The sequence below is a fragment of the Colobus angolensis genome, unplaced genomic scaffold (assembly GCF_000951035.1).
Source record: "Colobus angolensis palliatus isolate OR3802 unplaced genomic scaffold, Cang.pa_1.0 Scaffold136, whole genome shotgun sequence".
NCBI lineage: Eukaryota > Metazoa > Chordata > Mammalia > Primates > Cercopithecidae > Colobus > Colobus angolensis.
The window spans coordinates 747564-760511 of NW_012114444.1; the positions used below are offsets into that span (position 1 = coordinate 747564).

Genomic DNA, 12948 nt, shown 5'->3' on the forward strand with positions numbered 1-12948 from the left:
AAGAGAAGGGAAATAAAGAATAGATACCAGGCTGAGTGTGGTGGCTCATGTCTGTAATCCCAGCACTTTGGGAGGCCGAGGTGGGTGAATCACTTGAGGTCAGGAGTTTGAGACCAGCCTGGCCAACATGGTGAAACCCTGTCTCTACTAAAAGTACAAAAATTAATCGGGTGTGGTGGTGGGTGCTTGTAATCCCAGCTACTCAGGAGGCTGAGGCAGGAGAATTGTTTGAACCGGGGAGGCAGAGGTTGTAGTGAGCTGAGATCGTGCCATTGCACTCCAGCCTGGGCGACAAGAGGGAGACTCCGTCTGAAAATAAAAAGAAGAGCTATCATTGAACTAGAAAGCAGACATACAAAAATGAACAATGCAGCTGGCATGGTGGTGCACACCTGTAATCCCAGCACTTTGGGAGGTTAAGGTGAGAGGATTGCTTGAGGCCAAGGAGTTTAAGGTTACAGTAAGCTATGATTGCACCACTGCATTCCAGCCTGGGCAAACCCCCAAACCGAAAATGAACAATGCCCAAAGCCAGTGTGTTGAAGAGATTAATAAAACTGATATAACTCCTATGAAAAGTGATCAACAGATGCTGGATAGATAAGATGATTATACACAACTGCGTGCAAATACATTTGACAAATTGGAGGAAATGGGAAAATTCCTGGAAGACAGAATTTATCAAAACTGAAGCAAACAGGAAGAGTTCAATAATTGTATGATCTGCTGAGAAAATTGAGTTAATAACTTTAAAACCTTCCCACAGAGAAAGCTTCAGGGTGAGTGCCTTCACTAGTGAATTATGTCCAGTTTTAACGGAAGAAAATGACGCCAACGTTACACATATCTTCCAAATACTAGAAGAAAGGAACAGTCTCCAGCCTATCTGAGCTGGCATAGTCTTGATCCTAGAGCCTGACACGGCATTACAAGAAAGGAAATTATCACCCAGCAGAAATGCACAACTATTAAAGTAAATACCAGCAAATCAAATCCAGTGATACAGAGGAAGAACCGTGCAGCATGGTCTGCAGTCTCATTCCGGGAACTCAAGGTTAAGTGAGTGGAATCAACGTGTGTAATTCACCACATTAGCCGAATAAAGGAGAGAACCTGCTATATCACCTCAATGAATGCAGAAAACACTTTAGATAAAATTCAGTAGCCTTCATGATAAAAATCCGCAAACTGGAGTATAAAAAAATGTTCTGAATCTGACAAAAAGTATCTACAAAAAAAAAAAAATAGTTAACCTCCTGATTAATCGTGAAATCATGGTGACTTAGCCTCTGAGCATGGGAACGATACACAGATGCTCATCACTACCACTTATATTCAGAGTTGGCTGGAGATCCCGGCCTGGGTTGTGTGTGCAGGGCTGCACTTGAGAGCTCTTGCCTTCCTAATGTTTGTGTCAGGAACCTCCCTTGACCCCCTCCTCCCCAAGTCCCACCTCTTGTCCCACTGTATCGCTGTGCAATACAGTGATCAATGAAAGGGGCCAGGCCCTGTGCTCATGCCTATAATCTCAGCACTTTGGGAGGCTGAGGTGGATGAGTCTCTTGAGCCCAGGAGCTCAAGACCAGCCTGGGAAACGTGGCAAGACCCTGTCTTTAATAAAGAAAAAAAAGAAGAAAATGAATGGAAAGGAATAAGTAAAAGTGTCATTATTTGTAGGTGACGTGATTATGCATGTAGAACATTCAAAAGAATATAGAAACTTAACAGGAGAATTTACCAAACACATTGGATATACAGCCAGTGTACAAAGCGGGCTTTTGTATACAAAAGTAAATTGTATGTCTATAAATAACAGTTTCATTTTATAGGATATCAAATGCCTAGGAATAAATTAAACAAAAAATATGCAAAGACTGCTACACAGAAAACTATAAAATATTGCTGGGAGAAATTAAAGAAAATGCTAATAAATGCAGGGATATACTATGTTCATGGAAAAGAAGACTCACAGTTGTTAAGATGTGAATCTCCCTAAGTTGATATGTTGGGTCAGCACAATTCCTGTTAAAATCCCAGCAGAGGGGTGTGTGTGTGAGTAAATTGACTAACTCCTAATATTTGGAGATGCAAAGGATCTAGGATAGTGATCTAAGGGCACCTGGGGATCTGTGTTAATCAGGTATGGTAGGACACACAGACACAGAAATAACTCATAAAGGGAAGAAGTTTGTTATACTCACCGATTTCTAGAAATAGGAGGCCTACCATCCCATACAGAGCTACGTGGGAAGCACCAGGGTCAGTCAGGAGGCAGAGGGAGAGAGGGAGATGCAGGCTGGAGCCTTGTTTGGTTTCTGTGGGGAGGAAGAGGCAAGGCAGGGTCAGCTGGTTAGGATTGTGTGATTTGAATAACTTCAGCAGGCTCTGGGGCATAGGAGCTGTGTCTGGTTGTATGGTCCAGGGGTGATTAGGGGAGGAGGATACTGGCCGTAGCGTGAGAACCTACGGAGGAGGTGGAGGGAGTATGAGCTCTGGATGGGTTGGCTTACATATGAAAGGTGCACTCAAAGGTGAATCCAATTGCTATCTCTAGGAACTGGGAGAAGTTCCTCCAGGGTCATTGAGACCCCCTGATGTCAGGGCATCCGAAACCAGGAAATAAAAGCCAGGGTTCATACAGATGGCTAAGGTGATCTTGGGAAGGAAGGAGAAAGCTGGGGGACTGATAATATGCAGGTATCAAGGCTTGTAGTGCTGCAGTCATGGAGACGCTGTGGTGTTGATGCAGGGTAGACAAGCCGTCACGGCCAGTGAGGCACTACAAAGCCACCTCTGCAACTCAGCGAGAGACGGATGGCCTTTTCGGTATATAGTGCTGAGTGACTGGATATTTACATGGAGGAAAAAAGTCAGTCCTGGCCAGGCGCGGTGATTCACACCTGTAATCCCAGCACTTTGGGAGGCCGAGGCGGGTGGATCACCTGAGGTCAGGAAGTTGAGACCAGCCTGGCCAACATGGCAAAACCCAGTCTCTACTAAAAATACAAAAATCAGCCTGGTGTAGTGATGAGTGCCTGTAATCCCAGCTACTCGGGAGGCTGAGGCAGGAGAATCGCTTGAACCCAGGAGGCGGAGGTTGCAGCGAGCTGAGATCACACCACTGCGCTCCAGCCTGGGTGACAGAGCGAGACTCCATTCCCCTTTCCCAAAAAAGTGAATCTTGACCCCTAATTCTGACCAAGCACAAAAATTAATTTGAGAGGAATCATAAATCTTTGGAAAATTGGCAATATCTGCTGAAGCCAAGCAGGTGAACACCCTGTGGTCCAGAAGCCCCCCCTCAGGGCATGCCCAACAGAAATGAGAACTTAAGTCACCAAAAGACACATGTAAGAGCCATCAGATCACCACTGTTCAACAGGTCCAAACTGGAACCTGCAGGATGGACATGTGGCTTAGTGGTGCCCTGGAGTACTATGCACAACAAACAAGACCAAATCCTCCTCCAGGCAGCAGTGCAGGCCACGTCTAGTGAAGAAAGCCAAACACGAGCATAGGATCCCACATATACGAAGCTCTAGAGCAATAAACGTGTGGTGATTGAGGGCAGAACGTGGTCTCTGGGAGTTACAACTAGGGGATGGTCAAAGGCTCATTCGAGGGTGCTGGGAACATGCAATGACTGTTTGAGTGGTGATGTGGGATGTACGTACATGAAGTTCATTGAGCTGTATATTTGCACTTCACATAAGGCTTAAAACGTTTTTGAAAATAATCTGGACATACCACAATTTCGTCACATTCTAACACAGAGTAAGTGACAGGCTGATACATTTGTAAACAAAAAAACAGTACAGTTGATGTTTGGATCCTTTTCTGAAATGCACTTGAAGTGCAGTCTTTTGAAAATTATATCCATACCAATTCAATATCCAGATGGTATTGTGATGAAGACTCAGGAAGCAGCAAACTTGAGCCCTCCAAAGATGCGTTGTCCCCTGTCTGCCTGCTTGAAGCCAACTGCCAGTCCGTTTGGTTCACGGCTGGTTTCTTGCAGTCTTTGACACTATCATGAAAAGATTCTGGAATGTTTCCTGGTACAGTGGCTATTTAGGACAGGTCTGATTCTCCTGCAGTGGAAGCGTGCTCTGAGGGGACAGAGGAAGGGCCAAGGGCAGGTGGCCATGCAGCCGACTTGGCGTGGTGCAGGGAGGCCAGAGACCTCCACTCTTCCTCGAGCTTAGGGGAGGGCTCCAGTCCGGCATGAATGACTGCAGTGTTTTCGCAGATGCAATTCTGTACCGTCGCAGCTGGATGTCACTGAATGTCCTATTTTAGGGGGTTCTCGCCAGCTTTGATAGCACTGCTTCTCAGTTATTCTTTTGGAAGTTGGCCTTTTCCTTGCAAGAATACCTGATTTCTGGCAAAGCATTCCGTTTTTAGGACAGATTGCGAGACTGCCTGTTTCCATGTAATGATCTTTATGCTTTTTTGTTTTTTTGAGACGGAGTCTCGCTCTGTTGCCCAGGCTGGAGTGCAGTGGCACGATCTCGGCTCACTGCAACCTCCGCCTCCCAGGTTACTCCATTCTCCTGCCTCAGCCTCCCGAGTAGCTGGGACTACAGGCGCCCACCACCACGCCTGGCTAATTTTTTGTATTTTTAGTAGAGACGGGGTTTCACCGTATTAGCCAGGATGGTCTCCATCTCCTGACCTCGTGATCTGCCCGTCTCGGCCTCCCAAAGTGCTGGGATTACGGGCTTGAGCCACCGCGCCCGGCCCTTTATGCTTTTTTATTTAATTACTGTTACCAAATGGACTTTAAGGCCTTCCTAGTGTTTATGAGAATGAAACTATGTGATGTTAATTTTTCCTAAGATATATAGACTGTAAATCACAAATAAATCATGGAAGGTGTTGTTTCCAGTAAGAAATTATTTTAGTAATGACAGCCGGTGAAATTCCCTCAACAATCACAGTACTGTCAGTCAAATGTAGTGGGTTGAGCAGCAAACACCCGCCCCAAACATAGGTCTCCATCCTGATCCTCAGGGCTGTGGATGTGCCCCTTTGGAAAAAGGGTCTTGCAGATGCGATGAAGGATCTCCAAATGAGGTCCTCCTGCATTGTCCAGATGGGTCCTAAGTCCAATCACACGTGTCCTTCTAAGAGGCAGACGAGGAAGAGACACAGGCACAGAGAAGGCCACACAGATGGTGGCAGAGACTGGAGCGATGCGGCCACAAGCCAAGAGACAGCTAGAGCCACCAGGAGCAGAAGAGGCTGGAGGGACCCTCCCCGGAGCCACTGGAGAGAGCCAGGCCGTGCTGATGCCTTGATCTCCGACCTTTGGCCTCCAGAGCTGCAAGAGAGTGGACCGGGTTGTTCTGAGCCTCGCACTTTGGTGCTTTGTTATGGCAGTGACAGGAAAATAGAGCAGTAAGAAAAAACTGAAGTGCGTCACAGGCAGCTTCAGAAAATGCAGGTTGTAAGGGGACCATCCACAGCTGTGGCTTTGCCCTGGGCCCGTGGCGTTTATTCTGATGGGGTCATTAACACTGAGTCCTGCTCATGTCCATTCTAAGTTGTTTTTCTAGGGAAAAAAATACAGAGTTTCTATACAGAGATAAACATTTAACATGTAGGTCTGAATTAAATAAAAATGGCTAAAATATGTGATAATTCAAAATTTTAATTTTCATGTTTGTATAGGAAGAATAGAAACCATGAAAGAATATATTCTCAAAAGAGTTGTTTTGGCCGGGCGTGGTGGCTCACACCTGTAATCCCAGCACTTTGAGAAGCCGAGGCAGGTGGATCACGAGGTCAGGAGATCGAGACCATCCTGGCTAACGCTGTGAAACCCTGTCTCTACTAAAAATACAAAAAATTAGCCGGGCATGGTGGCGGGCGCCTATAGTCCCAGCTACTCAGGAGGCTGAGGCAGGAGAATGATGCGAACCTGGGAGGTGGAGCTTGTAGTGAGCCGAGATCACGCCGCCGCACTCCAGCCTGGGCGACAGAGCAAGACTCCGTCTCAAAAAAAAAAAAAAAAATACAAAAAAGTTGTTTTGGGCCAGGCAGGGTGGCTCACACCTATAATCCCATCACTTTTGGAGGCCAAGGTGGGAGGAACTCTTGAGCCCAGAAGTTCAAGACCAGCCTGGGCAACATAGCAAAACCTCATCTTGTTTTTTTTAAAAAAAAAAAACATAAACAAACAGTTTTAAATAAAATAATCGAAAAACACATTTCCTTGCTCTCCTTTTCCAGTCTAGAATGTGTGGAGCATTTGCTCTGTTGGGTGTGATGATGTGGGAACCAGGCGCTGTCAGGGTGAGAAGGGTGGCCTGGGGGACGGTGTGCTGGGACAGAGAAGTCTCCTGTTACCTGACTCACGGAGGAGAGCCGGGGCACAGTCTGGCTGGCAGAGAACACACCAGGAAGAGCTTGGGTTTTCCTCCTCAGGAGCTGCTCGAGTGACGTGTGGCGGGGACGTGCGTGTCTGAATGCGGCCAGCTGGTCAGAGGTGCTGCCGTGCCAAGCTAGGCCTCTTGGCTTTTCTGTGTCTTGGCCACACAGACATGCTCATTTCACAAAATGGGCGCTCCTGGCAGATGCTGAGTTTCCTGTTAGAGCTGCCTTTTGAGATATCCTTGTCATGGGGGTGTGCCTGGTGCCCCCAGAGCCTCAGTAGACCCTCCCTGCCTGGCGAGTGGGGACTACTGGTCAGGAGGGCAGGTGCTTATCCCACTTGCCAGAATTTATCTTCAGGAAGTGGCAGAGGGCTGCAGAGACCCATCTGTAGGAGCCTCACTGAAGTGTCCACAAGGGTGAAAACGCAGAAACAAGTGTTCAGCAGTAGTGCCTGTTTAATAAATTATGGTGTGTTCAAACATCCAAAAGCTGTGTAGTTAAAAATCCTGGCATTGAAAGGTGGTCACAGTATGTGGAGGGGAAGATGTCCAGCACAGCAGCAAGTACCTCGTAACCCCAGGGTGAGCAGCCCTCGGCAGGTGCGCGCACCGGGCTTCAGGGGGAGTCTCCTGGAGGGTCCCGCGGACGAGGCTGCTCCGGGCTCTCTCGGTGGCCCATGCCCAAGTCTGACGTGCCTGTATCTGGGCCTGAGTAGCATAACGGCATTGGGGGTGCTGGGGCCCCCCAGGTTTTTGAGGCTGGCCCCAGAGCATGCACCGTGGAGATGGTGGCATGGAGTTCCTGCTGCTGAGTGATGTTGGTTCTCAGGGTTGGGGGAACAGAACTTGATTAAACGGGTCTGGCTGCTTCTCTTGCATCCAGCAATTAGAGCCCAGGGCTTTGAGTTGCACCCACGTCTCCCATTTTCCCTGCACACTTCTGGACCCGTGTTACTCTGCTGTGTTTGTTTCTTATCTGCCTCTAGGGAGGCGTCTGATCTGACACCACGCCTGGGGCCTGCTACCCACAGATGCTCAGTGGGGTCTGAGGGCTGGAAGGAGGGTCCTGCAGGGACCGGGCACTGTGTTTGACATTGGCCGTTCTTACCCCTTGCCTCCTGCCTTTGGCGTGGGGGCTCTTGGTCTGTCGTCAGTGGAGCGATGGCCCCTTGGCCTGGATGGAAACATCTAAGAGCTGGGGCTCCTGAGCTCCCCGGGGCTCAGCCTTGCTGTCACCGTCCCTGCCAGACAGTGGGCAGGACAGTCTATGCAGATGGTGGGGGAGCCTGACCTGCTCAGCCCCCAGTGGGTCACGGTGGGAGACAGCCCGTCCTGGCTGCTGGGCTGCGCGGTGCAGCCGTGGTCTGTGGGCCGCGGGGTGGCACATCCCAGGCCCTGCTGACGCCTCGGGGGTCTCTCTCTTTCAGTGAATGAGTTCACGGTGATCAGGAAGAAGTTCAAGTGCCCCTACTGCAGCTTCTCGGCCATGCACCAGTGCATCCTCAAGCGCCACATGCGCTCGCACACGGGAGAGCGTCCCTACCCCTGCGAGATCTGCGGGAAGAAGTTCACGCGGCGCGAGCACATGAAGCGGCACACACTGGTGAGTGCGGGGAGGGTCTGCGCGCCGCGCGCTGTGTGTGGCCACGATGTCTGGGCAGGCGGGTCCCAATGGAGGTGCAGACCGCCCCGGACCCCAGACCGGGTCCACTCTGCGCGGCGCGGGGAAGACAGCAGGGCAGGGAGAGCCGCCCAGGTTAGCACATGGCCCCTGCCTGCTCCGCCCTGGCCTCCAGGGCGTGGGTGGGCCACATGGCCCCTGCGAAGGCTTCTGCCCGCCCTGCCCACCTGCTGGCCCCCAAGGCAGCCAGGCCTCGGCAAGCTCAGCTCGCTCTGCTTGGAGCCCCCAACCCTCAGCCACCTCTGTGTCCCCCGCCCCCGCCCTGCCTCGGGACGCCCACCGCGCCCATCCTGGAGCTCAGCACCGGCAGGTCGTTGTCAGGTAGCAGGTGTGGAGTGGATGGATTTGCTTGGGGAGGAAATAGTAGAAAAAGGCAGCCTGGGAACAGGGAGGCAGATTTGCCAAAATAGGCCTGACGAGGGCATCTCAGGTGGGTGAGATGACCCAGTGAGGCGGGCGGGGCACAGGCAGTCCAGAGCAGGGGCGGCCCCAAGGGTTCAGGGAGTCCTGGGACGCCCGCCCCGAGGCGCAGGGTGCAGGGGGCTCACGGCACGCAGTTGTGTGAGGAGAGTCAGTGGAGGCGGCCCCGGGCTCCGGGCTGAGGTGGGTCCGCTGTCGTGGCGGGAGAGGCGCGGGGGCACCGCTGCCAGTTTAGGAATCGCAGGAGAGTCAGTAGGTTCCAGAGTGGGACCGGCAGGAGACGAGCTCCACGGGGAGACCCACCGGGGGGCGGGGCCTTATGGGGAGACCTACCGGGGGGCGGGGCCGTATGGGGAGACCCACCGGGGGGCGGGGCCGTATGGGGAGACCCACCGGGGGGCGGGGCCGAGCACCAGGGGTCAGGTTCTGTTGGTTTTTGCTTTTCCAGCGCAGTGGTGGATACTCATTTGGGGTAAGGATCCCTGTGGGAGCTCCCTGAGGTCAAGCTGCAGAGCTAGAGTGGCACCAGGGACCTGGTCTGCCCGTGTCTGCCTGGCCAGCTGTGGGCAAAGGGCCACTCCAGGCCCTCAGATGCCACCTGGGATGTGTCCTGAAGTGGATGTGGAGCTGGGCTCTGGCCTTCCTTGATGCCCCCACACTTGCCTTTGCGAGGTGGAGGACAGCAGAGAAGGAACAGTCCTGGGAGGGGACCCTGGACCACAGGGCAGGTCTGCAAGGTCAGAAGCAGAGCCACATCCACAGGTCTGCAGGGTCAGAAGCAGAGCCACATCCACAGGTCTGCAGGGTCAGAAGCAGAGCCACAGAGGCCCCGGCCTTGTTTTCTGTAGCTGTGGACGTGCTTCTGCTCACACAGGCCACGGGGCTCATCTTACAAACCACTTATAAAAAGCGGGGTAGAGGCCCGGCGCGGTGGCTCAAGCCTGTAATCCCATGACTTTGGGAGGCCGAGACGGGCAGATCACGAGGTCAGGAGATCGAGACCATCCTGGCTAAGATGGTGAAGCCCCGTCTCTACTAAAATATACAAAAAACTAGCCAGGCGAGGTGGCGGGCACCTGTAGTCCCAGCTACTCGGGAGGCTGAGGCAGGAGAATGACGTAAACCTGGGAGGCGGAACTTGCAGTGAGCTGAGATCTGGCCACTGCACTCCAGCCTGGGCGACAGAGCCAGACTCCGTCTCAAAAAAAAAAAAAAAAAAAGGGTAGGTAGCTGCACCATGCCGACATGTTTCCTATTCAGAGAAAATCGCATCTTGTTTTTTAAACTGATAGGTGCTAACATGTTTTAACAACATGGATTGCAACATCTTTTTTTAGCAAATCCATATTAACCTGTCAGTAGCGTTTTGATCCTGTCTGAGGTTCAGTGTGGCTGCCTGTTCCTTCTCGTTGGATAGAGTTAGGGTTTTTGTTTTTGTTTTTGTTTTGGAGACAGGCTTTCGTTGTGTTGTCCAGGCTGCAGTGCAGTGGCATGATCACAGCTCACTACAACTCTGACCTCCCAGGCTCAAGCGATCCTCCCACCTCAGCCTCCCAAGTAGCTGGGACTACAGGTATGCCACCACCGTGCCCAGCTGATTTTTGCGTTTTGTGGTGATGGGATTTTGCTATGCTGCCCAGGCTAGTCCCGAACTACTGGCCTCAAGTGAGCCACCTGCCTCTGCTTCTCAAAGTGCTGAGATTACAGGTATGAGCCACTGTGTCCAACCAGGGCTGGGATTTTTATCCTGGGGTTTCATGATTGGTCTTCAGGGGATCATAATTCCCTGGAAACATGGAAAGCCGTGTGGTGGTGCCTGTAATCCTAGCACTTCGGGAGGCTGGGGCAGGAAGATAGCTTGAGGCCAGGAGTTTGAGAACAGCCTGGGCAAAATAGCGAGACTGTCTCTACAAAAAATAAAATAAAAAATCAGCCAAGTGTGGCACACACTTATGGTCCTGGCTACTTGAGAGGCTGAGACAGGACGATCCCCTGAGCCCAGTGAGATGGAGGCTGCAGTGAGCTGTGATTGCACCACTGCACTCCAGCCTGGGCAACAGAGTGAGACCCTGTCTCTAAAGAACAACAAAAACAAGCATATGGGGGCTTGACTCTTTCTGAGGAGAATCTGCGTGTGGCCTTCTCTGGGGTCCTGGACCTGAGAGCATGGAGACTCCAGCTGGTCCAGCCTCCACTTTCACGATGGCACTGACTGTCAGCTCTTCTCTGGCCTGCATGACCCCTCCACCCGCTCCAGGAGGAGCACCAGTGGCTGGGGCCAGACCCCCCACGCCTTGGCAGGGCCACATTTGGAGGGTGGGCCAGCTGTGCTCTTGCAGCGACAGTGCCCCAGGGCCCGGGCGGGCTGCCAACGTGCCCCATCTTCCTTCTTCCTTCCTTCCAGGGCATTTGCCCATTTCGACGAGTGCCCAGCCATCCAGCCCTGGCCACAAGGTCCCTGTGCCACCCCAAGCTGCCCCTGCTGCCTCCTCAGGTGCCCTGGCCCCTGCACACATGGGAGCCCAGGCCTCGAGGGGCCTCGGTGGGTACACTAGCCCCGATCCAGCCCTTCCTGGGCCTTTGTGCACCAGGTTGCCCTGTTGGAAAGTTTCTACTGTGGCTTGTCTTGAATTTTTGTTCTGGAAGTCCTTGGTTTAAAATGCAGCAAAACAAAAAGCCCAAAGGAGCCGTCCTGGCACCAACTTGTCTGAGGCTCTGTTTCTAGGATTAGCGTGTTTGTGCATCTGAGGTAGGCCATGTGGTGCTGCCCTGGCCTGAAGGCCACCAGCTGTCCCCGAAGGTGTCACATACCTGTGCAGCCCCCATCCCAGGCCATGCTTAGAGCTCACACAGTTGCTCTGGCAGCAAACATTTGAGAAGTGAGGTCTCTGTGGTTCCCGGTTTTGTGGAAGTTACAGGCAACTCTGTCCTCAAGGAGGTGGGTCTAGAGAAGGGGGAGGTCGGGCCGTGCTGGGTGGCCTATGAGCCTGTGGATTTGGGACGCTGAGACCGGTGACAGGAAGTGTATAAAGGCCAGGGCCCAGCCCCAGGATGGAGAGGTGGTAACTGTGGTACCTGCCTGGCAGAGGTCTTTACAAGTGTAGAGGGACCCTCTTTTGCCATGACACACACTGATTATATATGTACTTGCTCATGGGAGAAAACTGACGAGTTTGGAGTGGTTTAAGGAGGCTAAACTCACAAGCACATCGCAGCCTCAGTTCTCCATGCAGCCTCAGAGGCGCTGCAGGACCCAGGAGACAGCCCTGCGGATGGAGGGAGGAGCCGAGGGGAGCCTGGGATCAGTGCCAGGCTCAGCCTGGAGGACTGACCTGAGGCCGGCTCACCTCAGAGAAGCCCCTCGTGTGGACTTGGCCAGGGGTTGCTATTGGGGTCCTCTGGGGGTCCTGCCACCTCCGTCCTTGGAGGGCAGGGACGGGGACTGTACTGTGAGGCATCAGGGCCAGCCCCCCAGGGCCTCTTTGAGTTGGCCTGGCCGAGGGTGCCTGTGCTGTGAGTGGGTACGTGGGCCACCCCTCCCCGTCCCTGGCCGTGTCTTTCTGAGGTCCTGTTCTGCACAGCACGGGTGTCCCCGCCCACCCTCAGCAGAAGCCCACCTGGGGTGTGTGGTAGTTCCCTCGGGCCTCCAGGCTGGTGCTGAGACCCTCCAGGAGCCCAGCACCTCATGTCCTGCCACATGGGCCCTCTTCAGGGTGCTGCTCCGTCTCCCTGCCGGGCCCAGGACAGGGCACAGCATGGCTGCCCTCCCTAGCAGGCACACCTCCTCCTCTGACTGTAAATGCTCATCTCTCTTCTTGCCTGTCTCAGTTGACCTTGAAACGGCCTGAGTGGGGGAGTTGCCTCCTTTTCACGTTCCTGGAGTCACGGTCAGGGGCTGAGGGGGTCAGGGCTGAGGGGGTCAGGCTGAGGGGGTGTCCACACAGCCAGGCTGAGGTGTGGGCCCACCTGCCCAGCTGGCAGCCCCAACCCCAGCCCGTCCCTGCACAGGGCGTATGGCCGTGGCTGGGTACAGGAGGAGCTCTGTGAGCTCCAGTCCAATGCGGGGCCCTCAGCCTGTACTGAAGGGAGGTTTGGAGGAAGCCAGGCTTTCAGGCAGAGGGGATGGTGTGACCCCCGTGAGAAGTGTGTCAACCTGGAGGGCGTCTGGTGAGGGTGCTTGGACACACAGTGTGGACACTCAGACCGGCCCACCTAGGGGCTGGGCTTGTAGGGGAGGGGCACCGCCACCCTCGTGCCAGCGTCCCCTTGGGGCAGGGCTGCGTTGGTGTGGCTCTGACAGGAGCTGGGGTCGGGGTCTGAGCACTCCTGTCTCTGTGCACCTCCCCCACAATCCCCCACCGGGAGCCTCTGCCTGTGCAGATGCTCTGAGGGCCCGGGAGGCTGTGCCCCCTGACCCCAACCAGGCCCTGCTCACCCCTGCCCTGCCCCCCCCACCTCCATCGGGCCCTG

At 53.4% G+C, this 12948-nt stretch overlaps 2 protein-coding genes across 2 annotated transcripts in view; one reads left to right on the top strand and one right to left on the bottom strand.

Moving 5' to 3' along the window:
* DNAJC5 (DnaJ (Hsp40) homolog, subfamily C, member 5) overlaps window positions 1–12948 on the bottom strand; it is a 1035873-nt gene that overhangs the window by 207990 nt on the left and 814935 nt on the right. The gene's annotated exons all lie outside the window — the stretch shown is intronic.
* ZBTB46 (zinc finger and BTB domain containing 46) overlaps window positions 1–12948 on the top strand; it is a 53770-nt gene that overhangs the window by 36926 nt on the left and 3896 nt on the right. Inside the window, exon 3 of the mRNA XM_011934461.1 lies at window positions 7805–7980. Within this exon, the coding sequence (XP_011789851.1) occupies window positions 7805–7980 (176 nt within the window). The remainder of the gene's footprint in view (window positions 1–7804; window positions 7981–12948) is intronic.